This window comes from Branchiostoma belcheri, unplaced genomic scaffold (assembly GCF_001625305.1).
Source record: "Branchiostoma belcheri isolate BF01 breed outbred unplaced genomic scaffold, Haploidv18h27 scaffold8, whole genome shotgun sequence".
Classification (NCBI taxonomy): domain Eukaryota; kingdom Metazoa; phylum Chordata; class Leptocardii; order Amphioxiformes; family Branchiostomatidae; genus Branchiostoma; species Branchiostoma belcheri.
The window spans coordinates 3,643,934-3,660,342 of record NW_017804464.1 but is presented as its reverse complement, the minus strand read 5'-3'; the positions used below and the strand labels follow the sequence as shown (position 1 = coordinate 3,660,342).

Genomic DNA, 16,409 nt, shown 5'->3' with positions numbered 1-16,409 from the left:
CATATGGCTGTAACTTTTGATAGCTTGGTCGCATCACAACTTAACTTCACACAGTTCTAGTAGTACTTGAAACACATTGAATAAAGGTTATTTTGTTTTTACCACTTCTGAATTTTTGGGTTAAAAATCAACATTTTGGTTAAAAAAAGCTGTTTACTTCATGGCTTTACGCCCAAGCGGTAACAACACCTTTCATCATGATATTTTGCAAGTAGAAAGCCAACCCCCTATTTATTATTTTTGTCCGAGGCTATTTTGTTTTAAATGACAGTTACATTGTTTTTTTGGGCCAAAAACGACAGAAACGGCTATTTTTCTGTCATTTTTTGTTAAATAATCGCCACAGTTAAAAAATTTCGACTTATATGCAAAATAGCCTCGGACAATTTTGATAAAAAAGTGATAATACGTAAACATGGATTACTCTAAAGATGAATTATGTTGTTTTCAGCTGGGCGTAAAGCCGTTTAAGTCATACTCCGTGAATAAAATGCGTAACAACGCGGGTTTACAGGGGAAACATACAAATGACCGCCGGTAACCCCGAATTCGAACACACGTTCTATTCGAATGACGTCATATCGAACATGGTGGAACATGATTCGGGTTCGAAACATGTTTGTGGCAATCGTGCAGACACACGGCGGAACTCGAACATGAATATCAGCCTAGGCCGCCTTAACCCAACCGAGTGCATGTGCACCTTAGTGCACCCAAATTTGGAGCTGTGCACCCAATTATTTTATGTGGATCCACCAGTGCACCCAAATATTTTCGTAGGTTTAAGTATGATGTTAAATGTTTTGTAGTATACAGCATATTAATTCTTAACATCTTGGTGTTACAAAAATAATAAAATCATTGTTATAACACTTTAAGAAATAAAACATAACAGTTTTTGATGACATTCTTATTTTATCTAATATGGTGCACCCAAACTATTTTCTGTGCACCCAAGTTTTTAGGTTATTGGGTGCACCAATGCACCTATTCTCAAAAATGAATTTCGAGCCCTGCCTCAAGAGAGCTAATAAGCTACATCTACTCCCCAAAGGTGATACCTGCTCCATTCTCCAGTCCTGTCTAACAGTGCTGTGTACAGACTCACCACAAGAGGATATAGAGAGAAGGGCAGCCAACTGGGCACAGGTACCACTTTAATATACTAGTAGGGCCTGCATATACCATTTCCATAAAGGTATAGAAAGGCACTTCTGAACCCATTAATAGTTTCATCAGGTTGGCAAAAGACTGTCAGGGAAGGTTATTGTTATTCAATAACCAGTGTTTATTTTTATACCCAACATATTTCATTAATAGGTGACTGTCTGTCATCTTCTTCAAGGCAACATTGACTAACGTTAGTTCTGATTCATCCTGTAGCTGTCATATTGCTGTTGTATTGCAAAGTCAGTATGAATCAGAATCAGTCATTGTTGCCCAGGTTAAGGTGACAGATGGCCACCGAAACATCGGATACAAAAACACTTTGGGAATAAAAAATCTTCTTATATAGACCCTTCTGAAGTTTGAGCACAGAAAAAAGCATCTGTTAAGGGCACACAGTGACTAAATAGTTATGTTACCCTTGTGGTTTTACATTCTATTTCATATGAATAATAAAGAAGAACTTTATTGCATGACAATTGTACATGGTACAATGTATGGCAAAGTTTATTGAACTTGGTACAAAAAGAAAAGGGTATAGAATGAAACTTAATATCCTACAATGTAGTTACTAAACATCAAGTGCTAAATACAATATACATTTGTACAATCAAGTAGGGCTAAACAGAAAATAAACCATTGACACACTACTGCATTTGCTCTCGGTGTGTAAAATGTGTATTAAAATTGCAAATCTCAGTATTGCATGAAACAACAAACAGATATGAATGTGTTGTCTATATTACAGAAAATGTTGAGACATGTGATAACTGGACCATCAGGTAATGGTGTGAGTAAAACCATGGGCTATCTGCCTTCTGACCAGAATAAACTGGCTCTGGAAAAGGTGGGTAAAATTCACATCTTCTAATGTCCATATTAAGTGATGTGATAATCATTGTTTATGCTCTCTGTGATTGCTAGTAAGTGGGTTACAGTATGGCGTTGGTCTAGTTGTAAAAAGTCATTTTGTTGATTTTGAGCTGTGGAAAATATGGGTAAGAGTTGGTATTTGCCTCCACACATATCCTCATAGATTAACACTTATATTCTACTTTTTCATTTGCCCCAGCTTTTACATGCCTTGTCTGAAGACTTAGATCAACTACAGCAGGACAGAGGAATAAAAGCAAGGTTGGTTTCATCATAAAGAATTCAAACTCCAACCTCTGGTTAAGGGTAACCATTATGGAGACAGTGTATATCTACTACAAACATGTCTTGCAGATGTTGAAGCATAAGTTTCCAAAATTTATTTAAATTTGTTTTTGTTACCTTGTATTGCCTGAATACAACACAGATCACTGTGCAAATATGGACTGAATTTCAAAAAATTTGATTAACTTTGAAGTTAACAGTTGAACTTTTTTTTTATCTACAAAGAGTATTGTAGAAATTGAGAGAGATGAACTTTTATTGTTCATTTAGCAACAATCCTGAATGTTGATTAGGTTATCTCGGCCTTAAGTGACAAATTTGAAGTGATATTTTTTAAACATCTTTACTCCAGACCAGCACAGCCCTGTACTTTACACCAGTTGTCAGAACTCTGTCTCCCGCTGGTCAGCATGCCTACTGCTTCATTGCTGGTGGAGAAGCTCCTCCTAGCAGGATTGGAGGGAAAGACAAGAGGGGAGGAACTGTCAGTTTTGTTTCTGCAGTCTGTAGTCAGTGCACAGCAACAACTGTACTCAAACAAACTAGTCACAGGTAATATCTTAGAGCTTTAAACTTATTAGCCTTAACAAGATACAGCAGGATAAGAATGAAGTCTTATGCTATTCAGATGCTTGTCCTGATAAAGAAACAATTAGATTCCTCTGAAGCTTAAGTTGTTTGCGTTACTCTCTCTGAACATGAAATTTTTATTAAAATTTTTTGGTGTAGATGCATATGCTTCAAGTTTGATTCCATTGTAGAGACCCCAAGCAGTTCCCTCTATAACTGCAGCTGGATGTCTCTATGTTAGTTTAGAAAATCACACAACCAGACTTCTTATATTGTTGTGTTCCCCACAGCCTTCTTATATTGTTGTGTTCCATTCACAGATGATGTTTCCTTGTCACCCCATGCTTTATGTGCCCTCTGGACACTTAACTCCCCCAGTCTGGAGCAGGATGTACTGGACATGGTGGAAACTGTCACCCTACACAGGCCTTACATCAGTACAGAGGACATGAAGACACTTATTCATTCAAGAGGACTGGTGAGATGTTGTCTGCTTATGGTGGGAAGTTGTTGCTGCTCTGTGTCTGCCTGTGTGTGGATGGTGTTCAGCACCAAGGACAGATATGTTTACCTGTGTGTTGATGGTGTTCAGGACCAGGGACAGGCGTGTTTGCCTTTGTGTGGATGGTGTTCAGCACCAAGGACAGGTATGGTTACTTGTGTGTAGATATAGTTCAGCACCAAGGACAGGTATGGTTACTTGTGTGTGGATGTAGTTCAGCACCAAGGACAGGTATGTTTACTTATGTGTGGATGGTGTTCAGCACTAGGGATAGGTCTGTTTGCCTGTGGGTGGGTGGTATTTAGCACCAAGGACAGGTATGTTTACTTGTCTGGCGATGGTGTTCAGCACCAAGGACAGGTATGTTTACTTATGTGTGGATGGTGTTCAGCACCAAGGTCAGCCACAGCTTCAGTCTGTGTGGATGATATTTTTGTTTGGACTATGCTCAGCACTACGGACAGGTGTGTGGATGGTTTTCAGCACCAAGGAGAGGTTTGCTCTTGTATATAAGATGTTTTTTCAGATATGTTTTTTGCCTTGCCTCCCCATACAGCCTACAGCCTGTGTACTGCAGCCTACAGTGAACAATGTTACCAGACAGATTCTCAGGTAATGTTGAGGGAGGTGGTCTTACTTTTGTAACAATGCTTGTCATATTTCTCAGTATTTTGTAGTTTTTTTCTAATTCAAAAGAAGTGTTTTAATTGCTATATAATTTATTTACACACACACACACACACACACATTGTTCCAGTTTTGCACTTGGGTAAGTTTGAAATACATACCACTTTTGTCTGGGAGGGAGATGGTGATCATGCTGTATTTGCTTCCAAGCAAATGTTGTCCTTTCTAGTTTTCACCAGTGTTGTATCACTGTCAGTCAACTTTTTTCTCTGCAATTGTAGATCTTCTATCAAAAGTAGTGTTCTATCAATGATGTGTCTCCAGGTCTTTGATTCTAAAAGAAAGTGGCCAGTAGTTTGCATGCATCAGTTTTTAACTCTTCATTTCTAACATATGTATGCTTGTGAATACACCTTCTTCATGAATTGTTGTTTTTGTTTTAAGTTTGATGACTGTTTTCCCCATCATACCACACAGACACGTATTAGAACATTCAGCTGGCTCCCCGTCTGTACTCAACCTGCTGAGAGTCTTTAACGAGTGTTTCATCTTGGAACTTTGCAAGTTGCAAGGCCAGGTACACATACAGTCTTCAAAGCTCTTTTCCTTCCATCTTAAAAATGGCTGGTTAAGAAACACCAGAAAGAATAGTATCCAATTCTGCATAATGTAGCCAATTAGCCGTGGACCTAAGTATTTGGGAATTCAAATGTGGTTTACTCTGTATAGTTATAATTTCTGTTGTTTTGTCTGTTTGGCTTGTAGGCTCCCACATCAGTTCTCCATCTAACCTACAACATGCAGCAGCTCCCCCTGGTGCACCTGCTGATACTGCACCCTGCTGGTAAGACAACTGAGGATACCGGTACTTCTATGCAGAATAGGTCTAAGAAAAAAGAACTCATGTGTACGATAAATGTACAAGTAACAGATGATGTTTCTTAGTAAAAGTCATTCTCTGATTTCTTTCACACCAATGATACAATGCATGCTTGTCTGCATCTTCAGGTCTTAGCAAAGCAACTTGCCAAGAGCATCTGAAGAACATCTGCAGGACAATACAGACTGTACAGTCACCTGGATGTCAGCTGACCTGGACACAAGTAACTCAAGCAGGTGTCTGCCCAAAAGCACCTGGCATCAGTTGGTACGTCAATGTTCTGTCATGTCAACACAGTGTTTTTATAGCTTGCAGAATTGCTCATAACATTGACTTTTGCTCTCTGGTCGATTATCTGTTAAGTATGGAAAAACAATCATAGCTCTCCGCAGTTTATTTGGAGTCTTAATTTGAAGGTATAAATTGTCATTTCTTGAAATTTGCCCTCAGACTTCCAGAGACTGAGAGGGTATTCATTCAACTTTGAGGATGACTTCAAATTTTTCCCAATTTTACAATTCTCCCCTGTGTAGCGGCCCTGAGAGTTGGTATGTGCTGGTACAGTTTGGTTGGTGGTACAGCGAGGCGTGTAGACTGCTGCTCCTCAGTCCTGTACCTCCACACTCCTGTCTGCAGTACCTGGCCTGCTGTCACCTACCTCAGTCACCAGAACAGCAGCAGGCATTCATGGTAAAAACACCTGTATATCACTCTAAAAAAACAGTACAGTTTTCATAGTTGTGAAGTTCAAGCTTTGTTCCAACACAAGAAAGGAACTTACCATAAATTTTCGGTCAATCTCGTCCACCTTCGTCAGATGTGTGATGCACTTGCTGAATCTCCAGAAGTTGGAAGTGTGATGACGTCAGGAGTGCATCAAATCCTTTCTTGTGTTGAAACAAAGCTCGAACTTTTTTACAACCATGGATTCTACCAACACAGATGAGCTTTTCACTCGAGTACAGTTTTCACTTTTATCTCTGGTTCTAGCTACCAGTATTTTTCTTTTGTTTCTGTCTTTACACTGTGAATGTTAGAGAACTTTACATCTTTATCGCAATTGTCAAGCATTTAAACATGAGATATCTGGAGACTTTATAGGTTATTTTTACCAAGTTCATGTGTGGATATTCATGAATTTTCAGTGCAGTGATGAGCTAACAGTGTAGTCATGTGAGTAGCTGAAAAATGTTGATAGATCATGATATGGGGTGTTAAAGGTGCCCTAAGCGATATCAGGGCATTAAAATAGAAAATTAAAATAGAAAAAGACAATCTGTATGGTATTGACACATACCACCAAGTATCAGCACATTTGCATCATTATTTCATACGTTTGGCGTTTGAATCAGCACAGAAACTAGCCCAGAGACAAGTTGCTTGATTTATCGGGGCCTCCATTTAATCGGCCCAAAAATCCACCAAGTAACCGTTTCCCGTCGGCAATTTTCGGGAACTTCCGCGAAAAATGGAACGCACTGCCTTGGTTCCATGGATCGAACGCAAGAGTTCGAAACCGATTGACTTCAAATTTGACGATTTTTGAATGGTCAGAACCTTGTATTCAATTCCTCTTTTTGTATATACTTGAATGTTATCATATCACTTATTATATCGCATGTGGTAGCCACATTCATACAGTTTCTCATACCAAGAAACGAATTTTATGACATTACGCGAAATGTATCAATATGTAGCGGAAACTCAGGATGACCTGCAGTAACTGATTCAGCGCGTTCGTGGTTAACCACGTGACTCGTCCTCGGCTCTGGTCGGAAGAAGTCGGAAGTGTTCGCGAGCGCTCGGAAATTTCAAAAATGGCCGACACCACTGCCGGTGGCGGGAGGCACGTAGTTTTTCACGGCGTTCGTACGGCAAAGCGGCATCGAATTTTTGCTCCATGACTATCGGTATGGGATAGGATGGGGTTGGTTCAAAATACTGCGTGAAAATGTGACAAAAAGACAGACTTTTGAAATTGAATGCTCCCAGCCTACTATCGGCCAGATATCGCTTAGGGCACCTTTAAAAATGTATAGAAAATGTGAAAAAAAACATGTGAAACTCTGTGAGAAAGATCTATTTGTACTTGTAGAAAAATGTTTTTTTATTTTGTTCACATTTCTCCAGACATGCATTCAGGATGTTGCCTCCACTCTCCATGGCCTCCTCCCGAAAATCCACCCAAAGTCACATGACTTGCTGTATGCGGTATCAGCCAATCAGCAGTTGGATTCCCCAGCAAGAAGGGCTGTGATTGGTCAGCTGTTGATGCTGTTTCTACTACACTCTGTAGGGGGTTATGGGATTGCTGATGACATTCTGGATATGGTTAGTTTAAAGTTGAACTTGCCCTAAGACAGTAGTCCTTAAGGTGGTATGGAAGGGTGGCTGAGGACTTTGGGGACATCCTAAAAATACTACTTAGGATTACCTATGGTCATTGATTTTTTTTGTGTGAGTACCTTAGTGCAAGATGATAATTTATGCAAATTTTGATGACGTAATCATGACGTCATCTCGAGTTATGAGCCACGCCCCCTTTTAAGAAAAATCAATTTTTCTGGCCAGCGCTTTGGTTTTTATTCACCATATTTTGTTGAAAGGCACACATTAGTAATAGGAACAAACGTATGCGAGCATTTTTTAATATCTCAAAGTGTTGATTTTTTATGAATTTTTTTTCGTAAATGTCAACAGTGCCATGCGCCAGCACCCCTCCCCAACATATAAAGCGGCGCAGTGTGTCGGCCTCGCATACGATTTTAGTTTATAAGCTTATCTTTCAAAAAATACCACCTTTTTGTCTCTTTCCATGAACATTTTTTCCACAGTTTCATTCTTAAAATGCTGTATATGTCGTAGGAGTTACATAATGTCCATTTTGAAGCCCGAAAGAGCCGAAATCGCCAATTTTTTGTCGCCATTCCAAGGGCGCCCATCCCTCCCACCGAAAAATGGGTCATTGGCCTGTCAGCACGCTGTATTTAGCTTACTGCGGCGCTATTTGGAAAAACAGGCCGGGGATATGTCCAGTAAAAAGAACAGCCAAAAAGAACGCTAAGATTTCGCGCGAGTAGGGGTCACGTGACTCACCCAAAATGGCGGATGGCGTGGCTTGTTTACGAGCGGAGAAAGCTGTGCGCTTTGCGCCAGCATTTGGGCCGGTAGACGATCTTTTTCACGGCCGTATCCTACGTAGATTTGCAGATGAATGTTTATGGACTATTCTGAGACCTTATTGGAGAAAATCTGCCGGGGTATTCTGGAGTTACGGACTTGTTTTTTAGGCCTACCCCCAGAGGAGATTGACGATCAGCAAGATCACAACACTGAAAAGTTATCGCGCGATACCGGAGTAGATAGCCCTGGAAAAAAAGCTTGCCCGGACGTGGTATGGGATTATGAGCGAGTATAATTTTGTTGATTATGTGAATTTACGTTGCACGTTGTCCTAGACTTGTGGAAATAATTTTCACGCACGACGTTCTATGTTCTATCTGAAAAGTACGGACTATCTCTGTAAATCTGTTGGAACTGATTTTTTTTGTAAGCGGCTACTATTTGCTGTATGCTGTAAATCGTAAAAGATTATTGTTAGCAGTTACCGTAAGATTATGTAAAAATTCTGCTGAAGTTTGTAAGTATCGTATTTTTTAATAAAAACGTAGATTTTATAAAAATTACTAGTAGTTCTTATCATGTCTGTTCACTAGAACGTAACGTTAACGTTTAGTAGTTACAAACGTGTTGCAGTCGATACAAACTCAGAGTAATAAGACAGTGCACAGGTAGAGACGCGTTTTTATTCGGTAGAAAATTACTTAATGAGTTGTCTGTGAAAATCATGAAAGAACACAAAGGATAACGCCGCATAAAATTATGACGGCCGAGTATGAACTAGCAAGCGCGGCTCTTTATGCATGCAGTGACCCGGTCCGCCAGGCCGCTCATAACTAAACCGAGATCTAACTTGTGGCTCAAAGCAGACAGCTTCGTTTCTTTTGGCAGTCGAATGTTTTTATATAGGAAGTTGTCAGATTATTTCTGGCGTTTTTGGTGATTTGTGTGGCTGCATATCTCTGGTTGTGTGTTGCAACTTGACAACATTTTGCCGATACGAAGTGTGATAAACAATGGAAACGGCTTGTGTTTTCAGAAAATTATTATTCTTTGCATTTGGCAGGCTTTTACCCAAAACGTTTTGCAAACAACTGACATCAAACGCTCAGTAAAACCCTCTTTTCCAGTGTCTTTTCCCTTCCCAAAAATTATGAAAGTGAAGCTCTCAGTTTACGTAATGACCAGCGAGCCTGATTGGTCGAGCGGCGGAGTAGCTTTTAAAAATAATGTGCACACCCCCACTGGGGCCTGGCTGGAGCGTGAAAAAAATGCACAATTTGGCGGTCAATTTGGCGGCCAAAATGTGGCCATAGTGACAAGACGAAAGAAAATTATAAAAATAGACCCAAAAGACTACCATATCAGATAGAGTTCGTAGTATTTCTAAATATGCCTCAGCTATCCTTCTGGACCACCTTAATTGAAATAAGGACAAAAAACATATTGCTAGACACTGAAAATATCAGATGTAGAATCTACAACATTGGAAAGATAAACATAATGTTAGACATTGTAGTACAGTTGTATCTTATTACAATTCTCAAGTTTCTTACACTTTGAAACAACAGGAGCTTCTTCACTAATTTGCATCATCCTTGTCTTGAATTGTCTTAACTTTTATTTCTTTTTGGACTTTCAAAAAATTGTCTTCACTACTTTGCTTATCAATCAATAATTCATGCTTATAAACCTGCAATTCGCCTGCAGTCTCTTAGTGTCACTGAGGAAAGGTAGTGGATGCTACCTGAAACGTCTGACCGTTTCCAAAATCATATCCAGTTGCTTGAGTAACTGTTTTTTTGTGTGTGTGTATCTTATTACCTGGATTTCTAACCTTCATTGACGTATTCTTAGGCGATGGTGTAAATTTTTAAAATCTTTTTCCCAAAGGCCGTTGGTGACCAAGATGCTGAGAGAAGACTGGCTGTTCTGTTGGATACAATTGAAGAGAATCTTGTCGGAAAAAAGACAGGGGAAAATCCCTCTTGGGTATGCAAGAACAAAATCACTGCAATGCTACAAGTCATCAATGGTCTACAACTTTCCCTACAAGAGCTTCATGCCTTAAAGGAGCCTAACAGACCAAAGGAGGATGATCTGAACTGTAGATGTGAAAAAGTCAAGCAGCTGATGCAAAATTTTCCTTGACCAAGTTGCCTTTTCCTGTGATCTACCTGTTGATTTGTTCGCCTTGCCTTCAGCCATTATGTTATTTAGAGTTAATAACTGATGGATACATGAACAAAACTAAACTTCTATGCGAATGAAACAAACAAAAGAGAAACTCTTGGTGAGAGAACTTTGTTGTGATGGAAAGTTTTAACATTAAACATTAAACAACAGAGAAACGAGTTACAACTTAGATCTGTTTATTGAGAATTTTCCAACAGAAAATTTGCTTTGCATGACGGCCTAGATGCAGGCGTAAGGGTCTCCACCGCGCTGACAGGTGTGGGCGCGGAACGGGAAGCCTGAGGGCCAGCCTGGCGGGGGGTCGACCGGCTCGACCGAGGGGCAGCACATCAGGCCAGTGGCACAGGTGCAGGGGTCGTACGAGTTGGTGGCGAAGCAGATCTGTCCCTCCTGCCCCAGAGCCCCGCACGTTCCCAGGTCAGAGTCTGAAAACGTGCCGCCTGAATTGGTGTTGAGCAATGACAGAGATAACGATTTTGCAAGGTTGTGGAATACAGTGTGTTTGCATATGGTATCAAAATGTATACAGTACAAAATCAGTGGTGGAATGGATATGGATATGGATTCAAGCTAACAATCTAGGAAAGTATTGAATGTTGCAGGCATCTCTCACATACGACATACGAAGTTTAGAACATCCAGTAACAAGTTAAGCTTTGACTAAATTTGCACAATTGTGAGTGTCTCTCAGAGTCAGAATATACGTGGCCTGAGAAAAGACAGCTTGACGTACCGTTATAGTACCAGTAGAAGGACCACGGCTCTCCGTCTTTCTGGCAGCACTGTGTGCCCCACTGGCAGTCAAAGGTAGAAGTACATCTGGTGACACCGGTCTACAGAGGAAGACAACGTAGATCCTACAGTAGTGATGATCACGCTTATGATGGCACACCCACCAATATTGTCCCAAAGTTCACAACACTTGGTCTGATATGTTTACTTTTAGAAGATCTCTTGTTACTTAAGGTAAATAATCTCTTCTTCATTGTGAAAAGAAACAATGCTGTCATAAAAACCGGTACCAGTATATGATGTTAGCAATAATCGTCACTAGCCCTTTGGTATTCGCTGTAGCCAGGCTGAAGAAGCATATATGGACTTACATGGACATAATTATTATGAACCAAGATGTAACGTTAATCATTTTGTCTTTACCATAGCTAATGCTAATAGACAGTCAAAACAATACTCACGGCTGCTTTGCACACAGCTGCAATACCAAGAAGCAGGAGAAGCATGGACGGGGCTGCCATGTTGTACCAGTAATGGTGAGGTAATGTGACTGCTGAGCTCAGTAGTTTTATATATAGCGCGACTCTGTTTGTTTTCTTGATCAAATGTTGTGTGGAAATCGGCCATGTGGCACGGTATCTACCTTATGTATATATACAACAAACAATGGTACTGATAACTGTAACACTGTCCTGTACATGACCTGTATCAATTCCTTTTGTGCAACAAATGGACAAAAAATACATGAAGTCTTTTTGATTTCTAGCTGTAGGATAATGTAGAGTGGTGCTAAGACTAAAAAAGTAGGCTCGGAATCTTTGAAAATGGACTGTGTTACAATTTTTTACTTAAGAGAATTTGAACAATTCACTTGATAAGTAACTTTCAGAATGATACATCATGTATGAAAAGCGCATGACATTTTCTGTCACTGTGGCCTTGAATGCATACAAATAATCTAATAGCTAATTGACAATTGTAAATGTAGAACATACTGTATGCCATCTTCTACTTCTTAAGAGTAATTGAAGTATTCATACTCTACTCCACAAGAGACTGTGTAGTACTGTGGGATGAGATTATTAACTTGTACAGTCTTTGGAAGACTTTAAAACTAACACTTAGGAGCTTTCTCGTGTACTGTCCTATTTTTACCATGTGGTTATGATCACACATCAGTATACAAATTTGGTTAGTTATCAACTGAGGGAAATTCTGGTATAGATGATGACAGACATGTAAATATGAATTGATATTCATCTTCCATCTGGTTATTTTTCAAAATACTTCTTACTTTAACAAATCAATCATTTGACCCTCTTACTCAAGCCAATGGTTCAGCTACGAGTTCAAACTTCTTGGGAGAGTGGGTGATGCCATGTGTTCCAATGGTTGATGGTGTAGGTGCGCCCTCTGGCAGCTTGAAGGTGAAGTGCTGCAGCAGGGACGTGAAGAAGACGAAGAGTTCCATCTCCGCCAACTGCTTCCCAAGACACATGCGTGGACCTACACAACAACAGAGTTCTCAAATGCTTTAGAAAAACTTTCATTGTCCTCAAAATCACGAAACAGACAAAAGGTCGAAGGTTGTGGCTCAAAGTTGTCTCTCAAACCCAATTTGTGGGCTGGACATTTAGCAGTATTTCAAAGTTTGAGTCCATGTCTTACCGAGAGAGAACGGGATGACATGGTCATCCCTCCGGTACTGTCCCTCGGCGTCCAAGAAGCGGCCAGGGTCGAACTTTCCGGGGTTTGGGAAGTGTTCAGGGTCATGGTGAACTGACCAAATGTTAGGCTGAAGAAGAGAGACACATGGACATATCGTTGGTTTCTCATCTTAATTAGTGAAGACCGGATCTCAGGAAATTGGATGCCATATTCAAATGAGAATGGAGACAAATAATATCTGTATCTGTATAGCTGGTAAAGCCCTTCGGCATAACAACTTTGCAAGCATGTGGTGCGGCAGCAGCTGGTTAAATCACACTGAACGACCTGTTAAACTCAACCTAGTGATCAATGCCAATTTGCGCCTGAAATAAAGAATAAAGTAAAGTAACTGTGGAAGGCTTTGTTAAAAGCTATCTGGTTATGATGTCCAAACTCAGTACATGGTGGCAGCGAGTTCCACTCTACGATAGTTCTAGGAAAAGTGAGGATGCAATCTTACCAGCACTGTTGTGTTCCCAGGAATGTGGTATCCACGTAACGTTGTGTCGCGTGACGTGGCGTGTATGACGCTGTTCGGCAGGATGGTGCCGATGCGAGCCACCTCCGTCAGGACGGCCTCCGTGTACGGCATCTGGTCACGGTGTGCGGTGGACGGCGGCTTGTCGTGTCCCAGGACAGAATGGATCTCCTCTTGGACCTAAAAGTAAAACAAGACCAAATTAAGAAGGTAACAGTTGCAAAGCAAATGCATGATGCAACCCAACACTAGTTACCATGGTGATAGACGTCTGGTTCAGGTCATTGACCTCATTGGTTTGGAGAAGAAGAGGAAACAGAGCAAAAACAATATGTTTTCCTTCGGTAAACATAAATATGAGCAATATAATTATTTTGAACAGAGCAGATAAGAAGGAATCCGGAAATGTCAATTTTTACACGAAAAGAATGCCATACTGCTGCACCAGTTCCTACCTTTGCCTGGATGTCTGGGTTAAGAATCATGTGTAGAAAGGCCCAGTACAGAGTAGTAGAGGTGGTCTCTGCACCGGCAATGAACAGGTCAAACAACACCATCTCTACATAGTCTTCAGTGAACGTGGTTCCGTCTTCGTTCTCGCGAGATTTCATTTCCTTGATATACGAGTCAATAAGGTCCCGGATGTCATTGGGGACGAAGGTTTTCCTATGGTTGTCAATTTCCTCTCTGATGTAGCTTTTAATGATATCAACAAGGTTTCGAGCCATCTCTAGACCTTTTCCCAAGCCTGGGACAAACCGAAGGACAGGGAAAAATATGGACAGTTGGCTAACAAAGTTAACGGAGAACGCTCGGTCGAGGGCATCCATAAGTCGTGTGAACTTCTCATCCTTGTATTCCCATCTATTTAGAACGGAAAGAAAAAGGACATTGTAACATGGTGGCTGACATTTATAGCCTCCAAAGCAGGCTTTTTGAGGCCTAACATGTGGTATTTTATGTGTGTTAGTGTTCTGGTTGATCATGAACAGGTTTCTGACAGTCTAAATCCCTCCTGCTATAAAATTGCAACATGATGTAACCCAACACTAGTTAACCATGGTGATAGACGTCTGGTTCAGGTCATTGACCTTGTTGGTTTGGAGAAGAGGAAACAGAGCAAAAACAATGTTTTCCTTCTGTAAACACAATGAATCTGAATGAATGAATGAACGAATGAAATGTTTATCACGATCTTATCACTCACTCACCTTGATCCGAACACGATGGAACAGATGACGTTGGTGACGGCATTCTGGATCATACGGCCCATGTCGAATGGCCTGTTTCCAATCTTCATGATCTCTACCTGTAGAGCCACTGACTCCTCCAAGATTTTCCCCTCTAAGCTCCTCTTCCCAAAGCCAAACTCTCGGAGTGACATTAGTGTGAACTTTCGGTGTTCTTTCCACGGAGTGCCAAAAGGAGCTTGGATGATACCTGGAAATGAATGCCAACCCGTACATCACATACCGGTAGCAGAAACTCTCGTGACATTGTTTATTTTCTCAACAACAATTATCTTTTTCAAACTTGAATATGGGACAAACATATATATATCCATGAATAGTTTCACCAGTAGTTTTACACAACCAAGTGTTTTATTCACAGTCGACGTTTTGGTGACGGTCTGTCACCTTCCTCAGGGCAATTCTGACTGGTTCACATTGCACTGCAGCACAGGTGTTGCTGCTATATTTTGACCGTCACCGAAATGTTGTGAATAAAACACTTGGTTGTGTAAAAAAAAAAGAGCTTCTTAACTCAATTGTATATGTATGTTGTACAATTGAACAAGCCAAAAAGTAAGAATGATCATAATGTACGCCATTGTACAGTTGTAACAGTGGGGGGTTTATAGGCACTACCAACAGTTCCGGCAAACGGGTCTAGACCTTTTAGCGGAGTGGTTAGAGCGTCTGGTTATGAAGCTCTGGTGCCCGGAAGGTCGTGGGTTCGAACCCCGGCCCGGGACCAGAGGGGTTTTTACTGGCTCCTCCTGTTTCTTACACAGTCAAACTCAGCATTGGAATTTTAAGATTTATAATTTGTGCTTTCAAGATCTGTTGGCACTACAGAAAGGAATTTACCTAGTTGCTGTGGATTTATAAACTTCATCGAAGGACCAAATTGTCGACTGGAGAAATCTTCCGCTCTCTTGACCAGGGCCTCGTGAATGATGTCATATCCGGAGAGAACCACTATAGTCCTCCTCACTGTTAGCTGGTAGACTGGTCCATAAGTCTTTGCCCATTGCGTCAATGTTAGACAGCGATTTGCCTGCAAATGATAGAGACTAGTCGGAACTAGCTTCTGAAGCTATATATAATCTCAAGCTTTATTTGTAAGATCATATACTGGTAATATGTTTGGGTAAAGTCGTATGCTCTTTATGTCAATTATACAAGCAAATGAAAATGGTAAGCTACAATGTAGGACCATAGACAACAAATTTATGCAATGGTTTATAATAATTTCAGTGACCTGAAATCCTCAATCACCACACATCTACATTGCAGCAGCGACACCTAACTGCAGTTCTTCAATCAGAACCAGTCATTTGTGAAATCATAAATTTTATTGCCCAGGCTGTGGAAGGTGACAGGCAGTCACCGAAACGTGGGATGTGAAAACTCGCTGTTTGTTGAATAAAGAACCTTCTTATGCAGCATGTAGAGCTGACGGTCTATCTTACAACAGCTAAAACTGTGCAAAATTTTCAAATTTATTATATATATCAAAAGTTTGCTCACATTCCCGAGGGAGGGCATATTCCCGACGATTGGCCAGCCCCTGGGGCCGGGTGGTAGGTTCCCGGGGGTGCTGAAGTACCAGGACGTCAGACCGAACACCGCCAACAGGACCAGAGTCGTCTGAACGATCACGTTCTCAGCTAAAAGCGACGCTACTAACTGTACAGCAGCCATGTTTGTACCAAGGTCAGATGCCCATCCCAGAGGTCATGTCAACGTCCGTACGGTCAAAATGGCTAATTTATGCAAGTGTACGTCTAGTAGTTCGTAGGTATATTGAACGTGTAACAGATATCTAGAGCAGAGATAACGTTACATTATATCCGAAAAATATCTTTTTTCCTACAGTATTTATGGTAGGCCGCAATAACTTCAGAAGATCATCTAGATGTAGAAAGAGAAAGACTTGAAGAAAGAGAAAAAAGTACGAAGTCCATATCTTTAATTCACACCCCAGGCAACTTTTTTAATTCGCACGCTCGCATCAGTTTTAGGGTTGCAAGAGGATGTCATCCA

The 16,409-nt window shown here is 40.7% G+C and overlaps 3 protein-coding genes across 3 annotated transcripts in view; 1 reads left to right on the top strand and 2 right to left on the bottom strand.

Moving 5' to 3' along the window:
* Positions 1–10,315, top strand: part of LOC109486416 (Fanconi anemia group C protein-like) — a 12,647-nt gene extending 2,332 nt beyond the window's left edge. Inside the window, exons 4-15 of the mRNA XM_019790250.1 lie at positions 1,055–1,149; positions 1,916–2,014; positions 2,240–2,301; positions 2,678–2,877; positions 3,216–3,373; positions 3,954–4,009; positions 4,502–4,601; positions 4,790–4,868; positions 5,033–5,171; positions 5,438–5,594; positions 7,035–7,235; positions 9,918–10,315. Of these exons, the coding sequence (XP_019645809.1) occupies positions 1,055–1,149; positions 1,916–2,014; positions 2,240–2,301; positions 2,678–2,877; positions 3,216–3,373; positions 3,954–4,009; positions 4,502–4,601; positions 4,790–4,868; positions 5,033–5,171; positions 5,438–5,594; positions 7,035–7,235; positions 9,918–10,175 (1,604 nt within the window). The 3' untranslated portion in view covers positions 10,176–10,315. The remainder of the gene's footprint in view (positions 1–1,054; positions 1,150–1,915; positions 2,015–2,239; positions 2,302–2,677; positions 2,878–3,215; positions 3,374–3,953; positions 4,010–4,501; positions 4,602–4,789; positions 4,869–5,032; positions 5,172–5,437; positions 5,595–7,034; positions 7,236–9,917) is intronic.
* A 111-nt stretch (positions 10,316–10,426) lies between these two features.
* Positions 10,427–11,735, bottom strand: LOC109486411. The gene is made up of 3 exons (XM_019790245.1): positions 11,414–11,735; positions 10,954–11,053; positions 10,427–10,660 (listed from the first exon to the last, which is right to left on the bottom strand). The coding sequence occupies exons 1-3, from the start codon at positions 11,471–11,473 to the stop codon at positions 10,440–10,442; spliced, it is 381 nt and encodes a 126-aa protein (XP_019645804.1). The 5' UTR covers positions 11,474–11,735; the 3' UTR covers positions 10,427–10,439.
* An 8-nt stretch (positions 11,736–11,743) lies between these two features.
* Positions 11,744–16,083, bottom strand: LOC109486409 (cytochrome P450 2U1-like). Its single transcript, XM_019790244.1, has 7 exons — positions 15,894–16,083; positions 15,231–15,420; positions 14,352–14,580; positions 13,596–14,004; positions 13,123–13,320; positions 12,621–12,747; positions 11,744–12,458 (listed from the first exon to the last, which is right to left on the bottom strand). Exons 1-7 carry the CDS (start codon positions 16,065–16,067, stop codon positions 12,277–12,279), a joined length of 1,509 nt encoding a protein of 502 aa, XP_019645803.1. The 5' UTR covers positions 16,068–16,083; the 3' UTR covers positions 11,744–12,276.
* Between the last annotated feature and the right edge of the window lie 326 nt (positions 16,084–16,409).